At 35.0% G+C, this 21714-nt stretch overlaps 3 protein-coding genes across 3 annotated transcripts; 2 read left to right on the top strand and 1 right to left on the bottom strand.

Annotated features, from left to right (window-relative positions):
* The first annotated feature begins 7504 nt into the window (after positions 1 to 7504).
* On the top strand, positions 7505 to 9788 carry LOC107641660 (cyclin-D5-1). Its single transcript, XM_016345139.3, has 5 exons — positions 7505 to 7890; positions 7980 to 8066; positions 8163 to 8460; positions 8571 to 8704; positions 8829 to 9788. The coding sequence occupies exons 1-5, from the start codon at positions 7627 to 7629 to the stop codon at positions 9033 to 9035; spliced, it is 990 nt and encodes a 329-aa protein (XP_016200625.1). The 5' UTR covers positions 7505 to 7626; the 3' UTR covers positions 9036 to 9788.
* A 2322-nt stretch (positions 9789 to 12110) lies between these two features.
* HEB1 (ARM repeat superfamily protein) lies at positions 12111 to 16725 on the top strand. Its single transcript, XM_016346148.3, has 5 exons — positions 12111 to 13198; positions 13299 to 13763; positions 13876 to 14940; positions 15234 to 15372; positions 15599 to 16725. The coding sequence occupies exons 1-5, from the start codon at positions 12146 to 12148 to the stop codon at positions 16561 to 16563; spliced, it is 3687 nt and encodes a 1228-aa protein (XP_016201634.1). The 5' UTR covers positions 12111 to 12145; the 3' UTR covers positions 16564 to 16725.
* Positions 16550 to 21130, bottom strand: LOC107642704 (calcium-transporting ATPase 2, plasma membrane-type). Its single transcript, XM_016346149.3, has 7 exons — positions 20456 to 21130; positions 20284 to 20338; positions 18246 to 20197; positions 18003 to 18161; positions 17751 to 17922; positions 17358 to 17656; positions 16550 to 17260 (listed from the first exon to the last, which is right to left on the bottom strand). Exons 1-7 carry the CDS (start codon positions 20630 to 20632, stop codon positions 17021 to 17023), a joined length of 3054 nt encoding a protein of 1017 aa, XP_016201635.1. The 5' UTR covers positions 20633 to 21130; the 3' UTR covers positions 16550 to 17020.
* Between the last annotated feature and the right edge of the window lie 584 nt (positions 21131 to 21714).

Here is a 21714-nt window from a genome sequence, read left to right as displayed (position 1 = left end):
CAAAAACATAAGACAACAAAACCCACCAACGTAAGTCTGCCACGCCACCGGGTCCTCCATTACATCCTGAGGATTTAATGACCTATCCCCAAAAACCAACAACAGAACGTCGGCAATATCCTTGTTCTCGGAAGACAAACCCTCATATGTAATCCAAGTTAAATACGACGCACCGGCACCAAAATTCCAATACGTAACAAAACGGCGTTCCCCCTCAAGGGTCAGCCAGAAAGGATGGTGTCCCCGAGCAGGCCATATCTTGAAGTATTCCTCCTTAAAATCGTGGAAGGAATCCTCAAATAATCCAAAGATCCGCCGGTTTGGCTATGCTCAGAAAGATACATAGCCTTTCTTATGCTTCCCCTCTTTGGTCAGAAGGGTACATAGGAAGAAATATAAGAAGACCTCTATGCGAGTCGAGAGCTCCAAGTAATCACAAACTAATTTAAAAGTTTAGATGACCACTCAGCTATTAGGATGCAGCTTAGACGACACCACCGAACACCGATTCAGCAAGGCTTGAGCAAACGGGAAGAAGGAAAGTCACACCCCCAACCAAGTAAACATTGACTCATAGACTCACAAGCAGTATGCGACTCGGGGGGAGTCAGGGTTTATATAGCAGACCCTTTCATTCATCTCGGGAAGCAAAATCTCGTATTGTCGCTCCGCTTTGCCACCTCCACAAATTGCGCCATCATCTCGCAACTTCTGGAGATCCTCCTCAATAACTTGGAAGAGTGTCCCCCACACGTCAGAGGTCACCCAATAGTAAGCGTTGGAGACACCCCAACCGAGATAATGGGAGCCCTAGCGCCCTCAGTTCTCCGACGAACCATACCTAAAAATGAAAAGGGGCACCACTGTCAGCCCACTTCCCGGAGCAAGAAAATCGTACAAATTCTAACACAGGGGCAGCCCCCCCTTTCCTCTACCAATTCCCACAAAACACGAAACTATGGCACCCCCAGTTTTCTAACTACCACTGCTTAGAAAGCGCAAATCATAAGGTAGAAGCAAATAAGATAAAATGGAAGCAACAGAATTAATACCAACCTGATTTTGGAGAAAACGAACGAGAGTATAATGTAGAAGCTAAACACGGCACCAACGAGCATACCAAAGAATCAACAAACGCATCCAAAAACAACTCCAGAAAAGGGATATGAAAAAATACTCAAGAAAAATGGAAGAGGAAGGGACAGTCACAGGCAAAGAATTTTCAAAGAAAAACAGAAATGAGTAGTTACAGTAGTAAGGCAAGAAGAAATAAAAGCCCAAAAATCCCAAACATTTTTGAATAAATAAAGAGCAAAGGAAAAAATTGGCTAGGGTAAACCAAAACTTCCCCACATTAAAGCATCATTTATGATGCCTAGGTAACCGCAATTGACAAAACCCTTCTTTAGGAAAGGCAACGGACAAGTAACGGGACGATCAAGCATTCCCCAAACGTTGCCCTCCCCTGCCAAGCTCACGGCCGCACGGCGAGGATCAAAAGCTCCTTTAGCGATAAGACCGAGCACGCTCCAGGGGCAACTGTTATGGACCCAATCCTCGAGTCCCTTGCCAGAGCAGTCTCCAAACCCGATTATCCAGGTCCAAGCTTCCCTCATGGCCCAAACCGCCCTGATAATCTCAAATTTCTAACCAACATTTAAAATCAAATATCTCCACTATCTTAGCCAACAAGATAAGATAAGATAACTACCCCTGACTATATAAAGGAGGCCAAACCGCCAAGGGCTCCCTCAGGTACGGCACATTCTTAACCTTCATCTATACCTCTTAGATCCATTCTGACTTCAGCGTCGGAGTATCTTTGCAGGTACCACCCCCGCCGCTTCAAAAGTCAAATTCTATTATCACCTTGACCAGCAAATTCCCAATTTATCTCGCAACCCATACCAGTAACTTTGTGTACAGACAGCTACCCTCTAGCATAAGCAACAAAGTTCAAAGCAATACAAGAAGGAGTCAAAAAGAAAGTATGAAAATCAATAAGCAAACTATGCCTATATGCTGTTAATCTGTCCGCACAACCGTTAGCCTCTCTTAACTCGTGATAAATCTCCCAATCATTCAACTTTCTACATCTTTCTCTGATTATTATAAATAAAACTCATTTAATTTGTGTGTATCCAAACAAAACAAATGTTAGAAGTTAATATTTTTAGTAAAAAAAAAAATTTAACTAATATTGATTCAAATACAAAATAAATACAAAAAAAAAAATATGAATCACTTAATATTTATGTTTAAAAAAGTATAAAAAAAATAGTTTTAACAAAAATATTATGTATATATTTAAAATAAATTATCAAATTAATTACGGTATATTTATGTATGTATTATTTAATTTATTTTTAATGTATATTTTATATTTTAATATATAATCTATACAAATGATTTTCATGGTTGAATTTCTATTGTATTTCAATATCTTAATTATTTTTTTTGTCATTAACATAGTGAATATATATGCGTACAGAAAAATGTCATGATGATGATGAGGCAGTGATGAATGAGGATATGATAGAGTGAGAGACAACAAAATGAGGGTTGTTGTCCTTATTGTTCGTGCGAGTGTGTGCAAGACAGGCCATTCAGTGACACATACAAAGCATATAATAGTTGATTGAATACAAAAGCAGTTGGTCTCGGAACTATGATTTTCCCCACTCCCCCATTCTGCATCTGTAAGCAATAATAATCAAACATATACAGAGTTACAGAATGGCATCATAATACATATAGCCCAGTCAAACTTGCTGACCATCTTGGGTTTGATGTATGTTTCTTAGTCAAAGGTTCTAACTTCTAACTTATTCTTCCCATCACTAATACCTGAGCCATACCTCAACAAAACAATTAGATATTGTTTGTTTCGAAGAGATTGAAATCGATAGGGTTGAGTCTGATTTAGTATTGTATTTGGTGATTAGTGATTAAAATTAAAATTCAGTTTATTTTTAAAAAATGAAATTATAAAAGAGGATAATTTTTTAGAGTAGAGACTAAAATTTTTTAATAATATTTTTTTAATAACTAAAAATATTTTAATATATTTTTATTTTATATTTATATTTATCTTAAATTAAATATGATATTAAGATATAATTTAATTTTATATATTTTATATTAAATATAATATAAAAATTTAATTTAATTTTAATATTCTAATTTTTTTTCAGTCCCTATTTCTCGGTCTAAGTCTCTTTTTTATAAAAATATAGACACTAATATTTTAAAAAACATTAGGTAACTTTTATTTTTTGAACTAGCTAGTTTATAATATCCAATTAGATTTACTAAATTATAGTATAATATGAAAGCTTATGTAATTCAAAGTAATTATTAGGTAATAACTTGTAAATGCTCAGCAATACTAGACAAGAGATAATATATTATAAATTTTGTATCCAGAGATAATTTCTAAAGTCGTTACAACTACGAAGTTCTAAATCACTTTTTGAAATATAATACACTTCATTAATGTTCTAAAATCCGAGATAAAAATTTAATAGTTTAAAATTTTATTTGAAATTTAACATGGAATGAATCGAATATAATAAAATAATATATTTATGTATAAAATATTATTTAAAATTTAAAATTTTTATATTTTATTATATTAAACTAATTAACTACTAAAAATTCAGATCAATTTGTATAATTGATCAATTTTTTTAATCAAATTTTCAGGTATTAACCTAATTACTAATCTATTTTTATCCTGAACCGAATCGATTTTTGTTAATTCAGTTGAACTGATAAGTTCAGTCTAATTCTCATATGCACTATAGTGTATTATAATTTTACATATTAGCATTTTGTAGAGTATTTTGTGTCCATGAAATCATACTTTTTTTTTTATATAACACAAGAAATATAAAGAATAATGATAATATAACTTTATTTGTAGGTAAATATAGATGTTGCATAATTAATAATATCATATGGTAGGTAGTAGTAGTAGTAGTAGTAGAAGTACTTAGGAAAGAGTGGTGAGTGATGTTAATGATGTATATAATAATATGAGTGGGAGGCAAGTTAGGATAGAAGAGGAGCGTCTTCTTGGCTTGCTTGGGTTCACTTTCACTCACCATTTCTTCTTCTTTTTATAAAATCTTTTCATTGTTGCAAACACACAGACTGGATTGTGGTCCAGCCTTTCACACGTGAAGACGCTCCTCCCCTCCTATTTTATTCACGTGTGCTATCATACTTTCATCAATTTTTTTATGTGGCCCCTCATCAACACAAATTATATTTTCTTCCTCAAAAATTCTAAATTCTATCCTTAATTATCTTATCTGCTTAAATATTTTGATCATGGCTTCAACCCCTTTTAGGCGCTATGTATTGTATTTCAAACTATATGCATATGCTTTATGTCTTTATTTGTCACCAATGCAAATCATACATTCAAATTCTCTAAGCCGCAAAATCCTAAAATCTGTGACCTTTTTAGTTTTTTTTTGGATTCTTCAAATAATAATAATAAGGTTTAATTATTCTGTTAGTTTTTATATTTTTATTAAATTTATAATTAAATTTTTATATTTTTTTAATTAAGTCTTTATACTATTTTTAATTTTATAATTAAGTCATTTTTAGTGTAAAAAATATTAAAATTAACTGAATTTTTTTTGTAAATTAAAAGTATTTATAAGTAAAAATATAATTAAATATTTTACTGCATGTATTTTAAATAAAATATTCTGTTAATTTTAATGTTTTGACATATAAAAAACTTAATTATAAAATTAAAAATAATTAAAAAATTATAAAAATTTAATTAAAAATTTGATAAAAACTATAGAGACTAGAGTAATTAAATCTAACAATAATTATTTTTAAATAAAGATGTGGATCGACCTTTAATTAATTACTAGGGTATTCAAAGTTAGATCAAACAAAACTTATAGTACTATATTGTTTTTTTTTTTTTTGGTGACTAGTACTATATTGTTGTTTATTTAAAAGCTTTGGTCAATTAGTCAATTTATCGATCCGTAGCTAAAATTGTTTTCATTCCATGTGGCTTCAGTATTAAGCTAATTGTAATCTAATAGATGAAGAAGAAGATAATTTTTTCTATTTATTTTGGTGAGACCATAAGTGTGATCTAATCTGGCGGTCAAGGACTGTAAAAGATGGCTTACGCCAGTTAATAATAATGGCAGCATCACAGATTTTGGATCTTGTGTCATTTAGTTTAATTTAGTCCCATAACATTAACAAGTTATATATGTATGTAATAACCTGCTATGTGTTAATAACAAATATATTATTAGAGCCATAATCTCTAGTCTTTCTAAATTTGATAGAAGAAAAAAAGATTATTCAATGTGTATAATGGACATGGTTTCCTGACTATCTTATTAAGAAAATGTTTATGCTTAGAAACAAATTAAGACCGTGAAGACTTATTAATGGCAAGTAGTCAAGTCCACCTATTTTATTGTTTTTTAATTTGAATTTAATATACATGTTCCATTTAAAAATGCTAGTTACCACTTACCAAATGCAACAAAAGGAATATAACTGGGACTACTAATGAGTACTACGGGCTCATAACACTCACTATGTTTTCGGTGATCTAAGGCTTGGTTTGTTTAAAGTGAGATAATGAGATAGCAATAGAACATAAAGACATAAAATTATATTTGACATCTAAGATATAAATAGAGATATTGTGTTTAAAGATATTGAATTAATTTATTTTATATCGATTTTGATAGAAAAAAGATAAATACACTAATAAAAAATATAACTTATTTTTTTATTTTTTTTATTATATTTAATTTTTTATAATTATATTTTTTATTATTAAATTTTTTTTCAAATTTTTTAAATAAAAAAATAAGAATAAGTTAAACCTTTATAATTTATTCTAATTTATCATCATACAAAAACACTAATTTTTGTGTCTCTGTCTTTTAAATTTTATTTTTAATATTTTATCTTATTCTATTTTTAAAACCAAATTAAGTCTAAAGCACTTTTATCGATAACAAACGACAAAATGAAATAATAATAAAGCTAAAAGAATGAAAATGAATAATCTTCATAGTTCATACCTCTATATAATGGCAATAATTAATCTGATTAATACCCTTTATTATGTTTGTCAGTTATAAACTTATAATTATGCAAAAAATATGTTTATTGGATGATAGATTTTTTATTTTTTGGCAACTGTGTTAGAAATTAGAATACGTGTGCGGGTGTGCCTATTTGTGGGGAGCAGAAAATAGCTGTACTTGTCTTGAGAAGGAAAATAGGATGTGGATTCAATGGCTCAAATCAAAAGTGATGCTGAAGCTTAAATGGGGCTAATTTAGTTGGCCAAGTAGGGTGGCTGTCTGGCTGAAGGAACCAAAAATCAAGAGTGTGAATTGAAGTCCGACATGTGAGACCATTCATAATAATGTTCCAGTGGAACTTAGGCAACAGATAAGGTCATGGACTTTCATACATTATAATTCTTTCCACTTTTTCTATTATATTTCTTTTTATTAGAGAAAACTACCAAATTGGCTCTAGCAATATGAGACTAATCTATACAAAAAACTACTAAAATGATATATGAAAGTTCATATCACTGACAAAAAAAAATGTTAAAAGATGCTAACAATAAATAAATTTTTAAAAAATTTAAAAATACGATAAAAAGAATTAATTTAGTGCTCACATTTTAATAAAATTTTTTACAATTATTATTAAAAAATAAGATTTTTCATCCTTAAAATTTAGTAATTTTTTGTCAAGTGATTTTTTTTTTAAAAAATTTATTATGAATGACCACATTATTTGAAAAATAAAAAAAATCTAGAGATCAAATTTTGTTTCGAATTTTTTTGTTCACTTTCTATATATTTATTTAAATATTGACATAATCGTTCACTAAATATAAAAGTTTTTTATTATTTACAAAAAATATAATATTTATTGATTTTTTTGTCGTATTTTCAAATCATTTAGGAGCTATTTTGTTGATAACATTTTTTAAAAATTTTTTTGTCAACGACTAAATCTTTCAAGTACCGAATTACTAGTTAACTCACTCTATATATATATAATAACTAACTTTTGTTATATTCATTCTGTATTCATTATTCTAAAACTTATAACTATGAATATACATAAAAAATTAAATTCATGCAAGCTAAGGTGGAGGAGTGATGAGGGTTCATCTAGGTAGCTAAGAGCAAACCACATGGGACAAAGGTGACCATATCCTACAGCTGTCCCTAAACTGTAGGGGAAGACCCCAAAAGTGGTGTACCATGTACCATAGCTCAATTCTTAACAATCTCCCATCACATTTTGTTTTTTCAAAGAAAATATAGTAAATTTAAAAGATACAAAATCCAATTTCAAATAAAATACATATAGGGTATAATTATAGTTATAGTTTAGTAGTGAAAAACTGTGTAACCGCTAATTAACGTCCTACACTCCCTCCTTATTGTGTTTATTTTTGGCGGCACAAAAACCGGTATATTTCATTCCCCACTCACTCCACACTCTCTTCAACTATTTAGAGGTTACAAATGCCAAGACAAGTGAGCTTAGCATAACTCAACTTTCAGATTTCAGATTACTAAAAACAGAAAAATGGGGAGCTCTCTCACTGCCACCTCTTTTTCTTTGTCAAGTCTAATGTGTGAAGAAGAAGGTGAAGCTTGCTTCTTTGAAGACAACTATGATGATGAAAATGAACACACTGGGATTGTTTTTCATGAGGAAGATGAAGAGGAATACATTGAGTATTTGTTCAGCCAAGAAACTGCTTTTGGATTCCACAATCATGATGATTGCTCCGCCGCCAGATTCTGGTTGAGGACTGCTCGTTTTGATGCCATTGATTGGATTTTCAATGTTAGTTTCATTCTTGTTCTTACAGTTTTTGCAATTTGTCTTTTGGATTGTTTTATTTTATGGAAAGCTTTTTTCATTGTTTGATTCAGACACAGGCCAAACTTGGATTCAAAGTTCACACAGCTTATTTATCAGTCTCCTACTTTGATCGGTTTCTTTCAAAACGATCCATTGATGTAAGTACCAAACTCATTGGAGATTATATAGTGACTATCTTATTATTATCATTTTTTTTAGTTTGAATAATGGGTTTGTTTCTTTTAATGATGTAGGAATCAAAACCTTGGGCTATTCAATTATTATCGGTAGCATGCTTATCTCTTGCAGCAAAAATGGAAGAGCAAAATGTGCCTCCTCTCTCTGAATATCCAATAGTTGAATACAGATTTGAGAGCAAAGTGATTAAGAACATGGAGCTTCTGATTCTTGCTACCTTGGATTGGAAAATGGGATCATCATCACCAACTCCTTTTTCTTATCTCCATTACTTTCTCACAAAGTTCTGCCCTGGATCCAATTCACACACAATCATCACAAAAGCCACCCAACACATTGTAGCCATGGTCAAAGGTAATTTTTTGATAATTCAATCAATCCTTTCATGAAATACTAGTTTTATATTATTACCAATAAATAAGACCTTAACTTTACTTTTTTTTTTGGGGGGGTTTCTAATGCAGATGTTAATTTGATGGATCAACGGCCATCTATAATAGCCTCCGCTGCAATATTAGCAGCAGTTGATGCTACATTAACAAGAAAGACCATGGATCTTAGGATAAGAAAAATCTCATCTTGGGGCAATCTAGAAAGTGTGAGTTTTTTTCAGTTAGTATAGTGAACGGACCAAACAAGTTCATTGTTTTTTATTGTGTGAATTGAACAGAACAGAACAGAGTTTGATGATGTTTTGGTCTATGTTTATGTTTATGCAACAGGGAGATGTATTTTCCTGTTATAATCTTATACAGGAAAAGAGGAGGAACAAAGTTAAGACCCCTTGCTCGAATTTAATGTCAAACCAATCGAACTCCACGTGTGTTCTTGAGAATCAATCTGACACCACTTGTTCCGGAGTTAAGAGAAAACTTTCTTTTCAGGACACTGAGGAAACTGAAAACTACAAGAAGCTACATCGTCACTAGTTTGTGGTTCATCATCCACCATTGATTTAGTTGGTGTTTTTCATTTCACTGATGATTGAATCATAGGTTTTTCTTTTTTTTCTTTTTCTCTAAGAAAAAATTGATTCTTGTTAGTTTATAATTATAGGTCTAGTGAGTGTCATCCACCATTTTTGTGGAATGATTTGGTATTGATGATTGGGGTTTTATTTTTTTCACTACCCAACAAAAAGTTTTTTTCCCAAGTCACAACCAAGATGATAGAGAAAAAAAAAGGAGAAAAAGGAGGAGTAAATAAATAAAAAGATAAAAAAAAGTGGCTAGCTTTAACCTACATTGAAGGAAGGTGAAACAGAATTGCAAAGATGATGAGCTAGAGAACCAGAGAAAGCTACATTGAAGACTACTTGTCCCTAGTAATTTTGGGCAGTGTTTACTTTCGTTTTTTTTTTCTTCCCCCTAATTTTGAAATGAAGAGGGTATTGCATTTTTAATTTAATATATATAGGTTTGTATGTAATGTATGCAAGGAAATAATAACAACAACATTATAGCAAGTAGGAATTAAAGCAATAGGCCTACCCTTTTAAATGGGATGCTTTATTTGTTATGTGACTTTGAAAAGGCTGAAAGCCACCGAGAATGGGGAATTGGTTTTGTTTGATTTGATTTGATGTATGTGTGTAACATCTGGGTTGCTTGCTTGGGCCATTTGTAAAGTTGAATCAGATTTTTTTAGTTTGCTTGGAACATGGGAGACTACTTTATTTTCAAGTGCATCTGGGATACTACTTCCCTCTATTCTCATCATCTGCTGACATGATATGACTATTGGGATCCTTTTTTTTCAGCTAATTTTATGAATATATATATATATAATTGGATAAAATAGGATATAAGACAGCCCAACAAAAAATGTAGTAGGATTGGTACGGTGCTCTTGCAGTGCCTATGTCTATATATAAAGATCAAATTGATATAAGTTTCACAAAAAAATAGAAAAGGGTAAAATTCTTATATGTTATCATTGAATTTAATCAAAGTTTGCGTGGTAGTGAAATGCATATATACTATGTACTCTATAATAATTTAATGAATAATAACAGTACACTTTAGTTAAGGAGAATAATAATAATAAGAGACAAAAAGAATACTACAATAATAATAATGGATATACGTATATAGTTTGTACAGAGCTGAAATCATGAAAAGAATATCTGGGACTGATGACAAATCGGCTTGAAGCCTTCAAGTTGAAGCAGGCTCAAGGCTTGTATCTATTATTAGATAACAATATATTTTACTGAGAGAAGAAATGACTAAAAACTTTGTCCTAAGAGGGCCCAGCATGCAGATGATGGTTTTCTGTTAGTAAAATTAGAGATGCATGGGAGATTATAAGGAAAATATTAATGGTGTCAGAATGTGTGTCCTTCACAAGCACAAGCATGCTTATCCAGTCTGGCATGAACTCTTCTTGTATTTTGCTCTAAACAAATTACTGTGGGGTTGGTTCCTCATATTCCTCCTTGGTTCACATGGAGAACTACTCAACAAGATAGATTCTCTTCACCCTTCCTGTTTAAAGTTTTAATTTGCTGTTAATTTTTCAGCTATGGTCGGACTATATTGAATTATTGACCTAATCCTACTCATCTGACACATACCATATTCACATGATCCATCATAGCTGAATAATATATATATATATATATGTAACAGATAGATGATAATTGTAAAAATAGAGACACAAAAATTTCTCATAAAAGAGAGTAACAGAGAGATTAATATAATTAGTTTAGTTCACAAGTGGCGATATATATTGAGAATTGGAAATACATATACATTTGACAAAAGAGTACGAATGGAGTCTTGGCAAAATTTAAACTGCACTTAAATTAATTATGATAGAGCTACAGCATAGGGGGAATAACATTGATGAGGACAGTTTCCACCCGTGAGTGATTCCATGATGACGATGAAGTAAGGCCTCTATGCTCTACATTATATTCTTCAGATAAGCTTTAATTTAATATGTTAAGTTCGCCATATCTATTCTTAACTATTAATTAATGAAGGAGCAAACAAGATTTAATTACGTTGCAGAGACATGCATGGTGGTTGTTGGACCACGGCACAGAAATGTACATTACATAACATGGTACGACTAAACGGAGCTTTAGCTGTTAATGATGTGCATGTCATGAGGAAAACGTTGGTGTCTATACATGTTTGGATTGGACAAAAATTCTTTGTCTCTGAGTTTGAGAGATTAATTGAGTTAAAGACAAAGTTAGCTCGACAGATCCGCGGCATCATATGCACTATAGTATGGAGGGAGGGACCGGGTTCAGGTTTTTAACCTCAATTCACAATTCACAACCAAACACGTTCCTTCTTTCTCTATCATATCTTCAATTCCTTAGCAGCTTCATTTTTTTCTTTCTTTTTCTGGGAGACTACCGTATCAACAAATATAGGACTTGTTTGATTTAATTGTATAATTAATTATATCATTATCAACTTAGTCACCAAACGACTACGACATCACTCTAAGAATGAATCCTCTCTTTTTTTTTTCTGTTCTACTATATTCTATTATACTTGGTTATTATAATTCAAAACATGTATCGAGTCTATCTTTATCGTTTGAATAAGTATAAGGAGCCAATGACCTAAGCGTACAATGTGTACATTGCAGGTTTATGAAGTATTAGAGATATGACTGTTAGTGTTATATTGTCCTGTCAAGTTAGGCTTTTGGGATGAGTGGTTTCATGATATAGTATTAGAGTTCTAGATTCAAAAGGTCAAGAGTTCGATTCTTGGCGAGATCTTAGCAACTAGCAAGGCAACACGATGGGTCTCAAACAATTACATACAAATTCCGGATTTCATGTGGACCAAGGCTAAGTAGGCCCATTTAGCGGTAGTTCCCAGAGAGTTGGCGTTTGTGTACAAATGGGCAAAAACGAAAAACATTAAATGGACCTCCCTTTAAGAAGCCTTGTGTATGTTCTAGGTTGAGCCCACTTGATAAGCCCAAATGGAAAAGTGGAGAACACGTTCCGAAATTTGAAAGAGAATTTGAAAATGGAACACTTTCCCTCCTCCCTCACCAAACGGACGCCATGAAGAAGAGGCTTCCTTCATCCGCAGAAGAATTCCTTTCTTCAGCCACAAAGCTAACTCTCAAAACCTCGAAGCCATCACTCAAAACCCAAATTCACGCCATCAAACCATCCTCCGAACTCTCCTCTACACTCCCTCAATCCCTCTGCAATTCAATCTCCTCCGCAATTCAATCCTTCCACAACCTTCTTCAACCAAACCCTCCAACAACCCTCAGCCCCACCAAATCCCCTCGCACCCCTCCCTCCAAGCGCCTCCGTCGCTCTTCTCGCCTCGATCCCCCACTCGCCAACCCGGATGATGAGAAGGACAAAATTCTCGAGCGCCTCCAAATTCTCGCGCATATCGCGCAACTTTGCGTCTCGCACCCCAAGAAACCGTTCTCGCCGTCGGATTTGCTCCCGGGAGTTCAGGTGCTTCACGATAACTTGATCGTGTTCGAGTCCGACTCGGTTCTTTCCTCGTCGATCGAGTGCTTGTGCGAGGAATGGTGGAAGGACAATCTTCCCGGCCGAGAGTCTTTAATCTCGCAGACTCTCCCTTTTCTCCTCGCGAGATCTCTCACGGTGAAGAAGAAGGTCGACGTGCACAAGGTCTACACGCTCCGGGAGGCTTTTGCTCTGTTTGACTTTGACGACGACAGCATCGAGGATTTGAAGCTGTTGCTGGTTCGTTGCGTGATTTCGCCGCTGTATTTGAAGACAGAGGACGGAAGGAAATTCCTCTCGTTCGTGTTTGGTCTGAGCCAACAGTTAGCGAAGGAAGTTTTGGCTATGATTCGCTCCCAGATACCGTTTGGGAGGAAGTCGATGCTTGAGTCTTACGGGGATATCCTGTTTCGGGCATGGAAAGCAGCTGAAGGGGATTCGAAAAGCGAAATTGAGAATGGGTTCTTGCAGGAGATGATCGAAGCTGCTATACATGCTGGTTCTTCAGCCCTTGCTTCATATATTAGAAGGATTTTTGGAGCATTTGTTGAACAAAGGACCACAGATGGAGTTGAGAAGCTTCTGTTTCAGCTTGCTGAGCCTGTGATATTTAGGTCCTTGCAGGTAAGAGAATGATTGTTAAGCAGAACTTTCTGAATCAGTCAATTAAACTGTTATTATCTTTCCATACGTTCTGAATTTTACTTTGCGTTCTTTGCAATAGGTTGCAAACTCAAATGTTAGGCAGAATGCTTTACATTTACTTCTTGACTTGTTCCCTCTTGAAGACCCTGATGCTACGAAAGAGGAGAAAGATATATTGCTTGATAAGCAGTTCTTCTTATTAGAAAGGTTACTTAAAGATGATTGTCCACAAGTGAGAACAATTGCTGTTGAGGGTTCCTGTCGTGTGCTTCATCTGTTTTGGGAAATTATTCCTTCACCAATCATAACAAAGATAATTACAAAACTATTTGATGACATGTCTCATGATGCATGCAGTGAAGTGAGGGTTTCCATGTTAAATGGCATAATTTATTTGCTTGGCAATCCCCACTCTCATGAAATTCTTAAGGTTCTCTTGCCAAGACTTCGGCATTTAATGCTGGACAATGTTCTCACGGTTCGAATTGCTGCAGCAGATCTCTTAGTACACCTAGAGGACGTCAGAAATTTTCAGTTCAACAAGGTACATGTTCTTGAAGTCAGTGTTGATTACAATGTTCTTGTTTCTTATGTATTTGGTAATATTATGCATTCTGATTGGTTTGCTGACTGTTCTTTTTTTGAATATTCTGGAGGTGGTGGAGCTTGATTCACTATTGTCTATCCTTGCTAGTGATCAACCTCCTGTGGCTCAGAAGATAACAAAATTGCTTATGCCATCATACTTTCCCTCGAAAGTACCCATTGAGGAGGCATGTAATCGTTGCATTACACTTATGAGAAGGTCTCCGATGGGAGGTGCAATCTTCTGTAAATTTGCAATCTTGGAAGGAGCACCTAAAGATCATCTTATGGAACTCATCAAAGCATTCATGAGTTTGGTCTTGTCACCTCATAAGTTGGATGCAAATCAGATTGAGGGTTTTCTTGTTGCTGCTAGCTACCTTTGTGATGACTTAGCCAGTGAACTATGCTACAAGAATGCCCTCAAACAATTATTTACTCAAGAGAAAGTAAAAAAATTACTTACTTTGGCATCAACAGGCCAAGCTCAATCTTCTTTATTCAACCTCCTTTCTGCTGTCCATCCAGATGGTGTTGCTGGACTACTTGAAGAATGCATGGCTATTGTCACAAACTGCAATGGCTTATCTGAGGATGTTGATCGCCAATCTGAAATGAGGTCTGCACATAAGTTATTGCTTTCATTGGGTTATTTTGATGATATGTTGGAAGCCTTAACATCCCTCTTGCATAAGGCTGCTTACCGGTGTCATATTAAATTTGGCACAGTCATGCCATCACATAGCATTTCTTCTGTTAAGGGGAAGAAATCTAAATCCTCTGGAAAATTTTCATTTAAATCAAAGATTATAAACAGAAAGCAATCTTTTGAGGATGATTATTTAGTTGCTGTCGGGATAGCATGGCAAGTTAGGGACTTCCTTCTAAATGAGGATACCAGAAAAGCCTTGCTAAGACCTCAAACGTTAGAGATGTTATTTTTATCCCTCAAGATAATCTCCGAGGTCACAATTGTGCATTGTGGGGAGTATGATTACATGGACATTTCACCCATTTTGGCATATATGGCTATTGCTCTGCAAATGACCGTTGATATTGTTAGCACAACTAGTATTCAGAATAATGATACGAAGAGGAAAAAATGTAAGACTGAGGCTTCTACATCACTCTCAGAGGCAAGTATAATATTTAACTTCCATTTTTCTTTTTTTTTTTGGTTGACTTTTTGCCGCTTTTGAAACTTTATAGTTCAGAATTTTATGCACCTCTGATCTTATCAGTTCTCTTTTTTTAATTTTGTCTTTCTTTACTGCCACTTTGTTTTATCAGTAACTAATTGACTAATTTAATTTCCACATTACCCCTTGTATCTTTGAGTTGATCTTATTGTAAAAGGACCAGATTGGTTATAATTATAGCATGCCTAATTCGACTTTTATTACTTTCTGTTTAAATTTCTTTTGAGCAGTCTGTCTTGGAGCAGACGATAGAGCATGTGCTCGACTGTTTAGAAAAACTATTTGTAGCAGATGACTCCACAAAAAATGACAAAGTTGATTCAGATCTTCAGTCTGCCAACAGGACAAATAGAATTGCCACACAAAGGGGTATGTTATCTCCTTAATATACATGTTATTCAAGTAGTGGTGGGGAGTAGATGTTTATATGATACATAGTGTTTTAGGGTCTAAGAACTACTTGGGGATCAGGGGATGCTTCTTAACAATATGCTGTTTAACCATAAAGATTGTGTGTTTATGTTGTGTCTTGCATTTGTCCATGTATATTTTACCTGTACTTTATTTCTGACTTTTACACTAAACATATGCATAGATTCTGCGCACAACAAACCTCGGCAAGTATTATGTAAGGTGAAGATGCTTACTGCTGTTCTCAAGTTCATGGCTGACACATTCGCAATGGATTTTGCTCCCCACAACCATGAATTATTCTTAAATTACACATCAAAATGTGTGCAGCACATTATGTCTTCGTTGGACAGGCTACATCATAAACAGATACAGTTTAACGAAGATGATATGAAAAGCGTATTCTTTTGTCTGAAAAGCTCTTTCACCTATGCAACAAAAGTACTAAATATGACACTCACAGATTCCAGTGGATTATCCACAAATTCACCAACAGCTTTTGCCCTTGCAAATGACCTGCTTGATTTAGTCGTTTTGATTGAATCATACTTGGGCTCTGGATATGCCTCGCGTCTTGTTGCAGCAGCAAACCCTTGGCTCCCCGATTTGGTTCTGGCATTAGCATCTATAAGTGTTCAGAAACATGGTGTGGGTGGCAGGAAACATTCAACTGCATCTGACCAAATGAAGCTTCGTATTCCAAAATGGCTCTTGATCGTAGCCAAGACTGAGCTGTCATCTGTAAAGGATGCTGCAGAAGATGGATATTCCGACCAACAGAAATTCTCCGCCTTTGATAGGCTTTTGTCCATGCTGGTTGTGTTATTGAAAAAGAATTCCGATGTAATGGATGCAGTTGGGGTTATTTTCTTGGATTCTTCACTTGTTGGGCTGGAAAGAAAAGACATTGGACTGGCATTAGGACTATTGCACTTTGTACGTTTCAAGTTGTTCGAACATGACGACAGGGATTGGGGTGACATGATGCTGTCTTCTCTGCAGGGAATCTATCCTAAGATAGAGAGGGAAATTGCAGAAGAGAATCATGAAGAGGAACTGGATAAATTAACCTTTGCAAAAGATTTGATTGAACCTCTTTGGATGCATCATTTATATGAAACTGGAAAGGTATCCATGACAGATGAATAGAAAGTTAGAACTAGTTTTATTTCTGAATGTTTCACCTCCTCAGTATCATTCAGTCTAAATAATATGAAGAGGCCTTTAGATGCCCAATATACATAATTCTCTTCATTTACAGTGTAACTGAAGCAATAGCATAAAGCAATATAATTTGCCAGTGCATTACAAGTTTTTTTTCCCCTTAAAAAATCCAATGAAATGCACTCGGACAAATCGCAAAATAAATGCATAAATAGAAAAATAAAAATTGAAATCCTAGAAAAGAGTTTCATTCTAGCAGTGCTAAAGGAGTCAGCATTATCTACACACTGTATTTTGCTGCGTCCTTTCATCTACCATTCTCTTTTCATATAACAAACAATTGAATAAACTAGTTAGTAATCTACAAGGGACCTCGAAGCTGTGTGATATAACCAACCATAAACAATATTCTGAACAGAGTTATTATGCACAACAAAGTTCTTCAAACACGGATCTTCTTCAAGCGAGCTGCGATTGGCATGCCTAAAAATCCAACCAACAAGCTGAAGAACCATTGAACCAGAGTTAGAGGTGTTGTGTTTGCAAAGGTTCCCAAGTACTCCACTATTATGATTTGGAAGAAAACAGTAGCAGTAAGGACACCCACGAAAACATGATTGTTCAATATGCCTTTGAAAACATCTATTTCCTCCATCTCACGTGAGTTAATCTCATTGAAAACCTGCACAACCAAAACCAAGCCACATATGTTAAGGTAAATTTTTGCAACAGTTAGTTATAACTGAAATATCATGTGCTTTGAATTTAGTCAATGTTACCTGACAAAAGACAAATGTGTTGAAAATGAGTGTGTTTAAGACCAGATCCGAGTCAGGGCCGTCGAGCGAAAATATGGATTTCCCCCTTGACTGAAGAAACCATATCACCATAAACTGATACAATGATTGTCCCAAGATGTTCCTCCACATGACATTGCTGATGAAATTGCCCTTCCTTCCAACAGGCAAACGCTTCATTAAATCATCATTCGGAGGTTCAGTTGCTAGTGCTAGTGCTCCCAGTGTATCCATGATCATGTTCACCCACAAAAGTTGAACAGCTGTGAGGGGTGCACTTCCTGTTGAGATAATGAATCCAATATAATTAGAGACAAACCGATAAGAGGTTCATAAATGACATTGAAAGTAGACAAATTAAGCTAATTTTCTAACCTGTCACACATGCTGAGGTGAAGTTCACTATCAATGCAACCACATTAACCGTTAACTGAAACTGCACGAATTTTTGAATATTTATGTAAACAGAACGTCCCCATTTGGCCACTGTCACTATTGTGGAGAAGTTGTCATCTAGAATTATGACATCAGCACTTTCTTTTGCAACCTGCACAATGCAAGAGTTATGGAATTAATTAAGATCATAATGACTAAAACTTAACACAATACTATTTAAATTGCACTTACCTCAGTTCCAGCAATGCCCATAGCAAGTCCAATGTCAGCTTCATGAAGTGCTGGAGCATCATTTGTTCCATCGCCAGTTACAGCTACAACTTCCCCAAACGTGTTACGCAAGTGTTTCACCAATGTGTGTTTGTCTAAAGGCGACGACCGAGCCATAACCTGAAAAAGGAAAAGTATGTCACAACTATTGTTAATGGAAGTATTAAACAATGAATAATTTATTTGATAGAATGAAAGAATTACCTGAATTTTGGGAATGAGTTTAAGCAATTCTTCCTCACTCTTCTCTCTAAACTCTGGACCTTCAATGGCTATGCCATCATCTGTTAAGATCCCACATTCCCTGGCTATAGCCTTGGCAGTATTGATATTATCTCCTGTAACCATCCTCACTGTGATTCCAGCAGAGCGGCATACTGCTACAGATTCCTTAACGCCGGGGCGAACCGGATCCTTGATACCAACAATTCCTATACAAGTATAGCCAGAATCAGGAATTGGATCCTCAGAAGAGAATCCATTATCTAATTCTTTATAGGCAAGGCATAATGTTCTGAGTGCCTCATTAGCAAACTGGTCTATTGTAGCCTTGAGATGGTTACTTGATTCTTCATTGAGCAGGACAACCTCGCCGGCAGAGTTAAGCACCTTGTCACAAGAGGCCAGGATGATCTCAGAAGCACCTTTGCAGTGTGCACGCAATCCACCACCAGGGAGCTCCACCACAAGGCTCATTTTCTTCTTGGTGGAGTTGAAAGGCTCAACTTTAACAACATTGCATTCTTGTTTCTCTGCTTGAAAATCTCCACCAAGTGACAAGCCAAACTCCAAGATTGCAGTCTCTGTTGGTGTCCCTAAGATCTCTCGCTTCCCATGTTTGTTAACCACAACCTCTCCTCCAGTGTTGTTGAATATTGACTGAAGGAGCAGTTTCATGGAAGAATCAGGAAGCTCAGAACACAAATCAGAAGCCTTATTGTTACTCACTTCATTGGTGTTCATACAAATGCATGTTTTCACAACAGTCATGTGATTAGTTGTTAGAGTTCCAGTCTTGTCACTGCATATAGTTGTGGCAGATCCCATGGTTTCGCACGCGGCCAAATGCCTCACAAGGGCCTTATCATTCATCATCTTCTTCATGGCGAAGGCAAGGCTCAATGTCACAGCCAGTGGCAGCCCTTCTGGGACAGCAACAACTACTATGGTAACCGCGACAGCGAAGAATTCCAGCATCTCCAAAGCATCATCTCCATTCCAGCTCCATATTCTCCCTTCTTGGAGCTTACGGCTCACTAGTCCTTGCACAAGAACCGCGAATGTAACCACGGCGAAGAAGAGGCCTATCTTGCCAATAATGGTTGCAACTCCATTCAATTTAACCTGTAATGGAGTTTCATCATCTCCACCTTCACTCAGAGTTGCCATCAACTTTCCCCATTGAGTCCTCATTCCCACAGTGGTAACCAACATCTTGCAAGATCCATCTTGAACCTTGGTTCCAGAAAGAAGAAATGGATACTCAGAGTTCACCATAACCGGTTCACTCTCCCCTGTCAAGCTTGATTCATCAATCAACACAGAGAATCCAGAGAGAAATAGTCCATCAGCAGGTACTTGATCACCAATTGAAAGATGCACAATATCACCAGCAAGTAATTCATATATTGACATCTTCTGCCTGCAACCGTCTCTTGTTACCTGAACTGAAATCTTCTTCTTCTCCTTGTCCAAATCTTTGAATTGCAATGACTGCCTGTAATCACTGGTTGCTGTCACAAACACAACCAGTAGTATGCTGGCAACAATGCCAAGACCGTCATGCGCTCCCTTTGGCCAACCTTCTGTTGCAATGCCAACTATCAGAGACACAAAAGCACACACTCCAAGTATCATCAGAGTCATGTCTTGAAGGGCTTCCCAAACAAAAACCCAGAAACTCTTGGCTTCGCTTTCGGCGAATTTGTTGATCCCATATATGTCTTGTCTCTTGCTCAGTGAATCGGGATCACTGCTAAGCCCCTTGCTGGTTGATGTAGAAAGCTTCTCTGCAACGCCATCAACCCCACCATGAGATTTCAGCTTCTTCACATCATGGCCTTCAACAATAGTCCCCAATTCATCACCACTGATTTCAAAACCTGCTGCTTTAACTTCCTCGGGTACTTTTTCATCACTTGGTTTCACTTGTGCACCTGAGGATGTCATCATGAGTAAATACTAAATACATTGAATCTTGAACTCGTTCACCATTCAGTATAATGCTGATGAAAATCCTTACCTTGGATAAATTGAAATGCTGCTTTGGAAACCAAAACTGCCACCTTCAGCTTCTCCTGCAATATAGAGAGAACAATAAGTCTTCATATTGTTTATAATATGGGAAAGCAGAAACATAAATGGCTTCTTAGTATCATTAAAAACAGTGAACATCAAAAAACATGAAAAGATACCTTGTTGCCAAGACGCATGGCATCTGCTTCTTGTCTCTTGGAGAGATTTGCAGTGAAACGGAACCTTCTTTTGGGGTTCTTGACCATCCCACATAGCTTCCTCCATCTCTCAAGTGCTTCTTCAGATGAATTCTTAGGCTTCACATCAAAATTCTCTTTTAGGTAGCTCTCCATCATCTTCCTCAAACTTCTCCAACGAACCAACTTCTGCTCACTAAATAACAACAACAATAATCTGCTTCCTATTAACTATGAAGTGTGAAACATGAAATATTCAAATGAATTCGGAGAGACTCGGTGAGACCCCTGTCATATAATGGGTGTGACTATTTCCTGGGTTCCTAGCAACCTTCTTAGAAGTTAGGTGCGAAACTTTGAATGAAATGTGATTTTCGTGGAAAAAGAGAGAGACACTGTAAGTAAAGCTTGGTGGGGGGGACCTTGAATAAAAAATAAAGACAAAAGTGAAGTTTCTCAGAACCCCATCCTGTCTTGAAGAATCAGAAAAGATCAAAAGAGAACATAGTAAGAGGATATTTGAAACAAGGCTTGAGTAACGGTTCTGTTGATGGTGTTCTGTTATGTTTTGTTCATTGTTGGGAGATATAAGGGTCAATGGCTGCGCCCGCCTAATACAATACTTTAGAAGACCATATGTTCTTGTAAATTGTAAAACTTATTCGGCGCAAACTCAGTCAGGTGAAATTGATACCTGAGAGTCGTTAGATGATTTAATTGATTTAATTAATTAAATTTTCATCTTAGATATCAACTTCACGTGAAGTCGATTTTACCTGAGTTTTCACCAACTTATATATAATGAAACGAAAATCACCTAGGGTCTGTTGACAAACTTCAAAAGCTATTCCTTTTTTTTTGAGTTTTTTATTTATAAAAAGTAGTAGTAGTATTATTGTTTAATATAATTTTTAAAATTAAATTATAATTTTTTAAAAAATTATTTAAGTATTTATAAAAAAATTTAAAAAAAATTTATAATAAAATTTTTTATCATATTTTTTATAAAATAAATACTTTTAAAACAAAAAAATTAAACACAAAATAATTTATTTATAAGATATTTTTAATATAATTATTTATTATTTAAATTATTTTTTAAAAAAGAGTTTAATTAAGCTTTTAAATTTTTATTTTCAGCTTTAATTTATGATTTTTTTTTTGTTTATGGTATTTTCCAATCTAACAGATTAAGAATTAATTCATTGTGAATTTAAACTCTATTTAAGAGTTTGTCATTG

This window comes from Arachis ipaensis, chromosome B5 (genome assembly GCF_059453495.1).
Source record: "Arachis ipaensis isolate K30076 ecotype BB chromosome B5, ASM5945349v1, whole genome shotgun sequence".
In the NCBI taxonomy this organism is placed as follows: Eukaryota; Viridiplantae; Streptophyta; class Magnoliopsida; order Fabales; family Fabaceae; genus Arachis; species Arachis ipaensis.
This window is presented reverse-complemented; position numbering and strand designations above follow the sequence as displayed.

Excerpts from the sequence above, each read along its gene's own strand:
- LOC107641660 (XM_016345139.3), top strand. The coding sequence starts at position 7,627 with ATGGGGAGCTCTCTCACTGCCACCTCTTTTTCTTTGTCAAGTCTAATG. Across the intron at positions 7,891-7,979 it reads CCATTGATTGGATTTTCAAT|ACACAGGCCAAACTTGGATT; the intron begins GTTAGTTTCATT and ends TGTTTGATTCAG. Across the intron at positions 8,705-8,828 it reads CTTGGGGCAATCTAGAAAGT|GGAGATGTATTTTCCTGTTA; the intron begins GTGAGTTTTTTT and ends TTTATGCAACAG.
- HEB1 (XM_016346148.3), top strand. The coding sequence starts at position 12,146 with ATGAAGAAGAGGCTTCCTTCATCCGCAGAAGAATTCCTTTCTTCAGCC. Across the intron at positions 13,764-13,875 it reads GAAATTTTCAGTTCAACAAG|GTGGTGGAGCTTGATTCACT; the intron begins GTACATGTTCTT and ends AATATTCTGGAG. Across the intron at positions 14,941-15,233 it reads CTTCTACATCACTCTCAGAG|TCTGTCTTGGAGCAGACGAT; the intron begins GCAAGTATAATA and ends TCTTTTGAGCAG.
- LOC107642704 (XM_016346149.3), bottom strand. The coding sequence starts at position 20,632 with ATGATGGAGAGCTACCTAAAAGAGAATTTTGATGTGAAGCCTAAGAAT. Across the intron at positions 20,198-20,283 it reads AGCATTTCAATTTATCCAAG|GTGCACAAGTGAAACCAAGT; the intron begins GTAAGGATTTTC and ends TGACATCCTCAG. Across the intron at positions 17,923-18,002 it reads TGGGCATTGCTGGAACTGAG|GTTGCAAAAGAAAGTGCTGA; the intron begins GTAAGTGCAATT and ends TGCATTGTGCAG.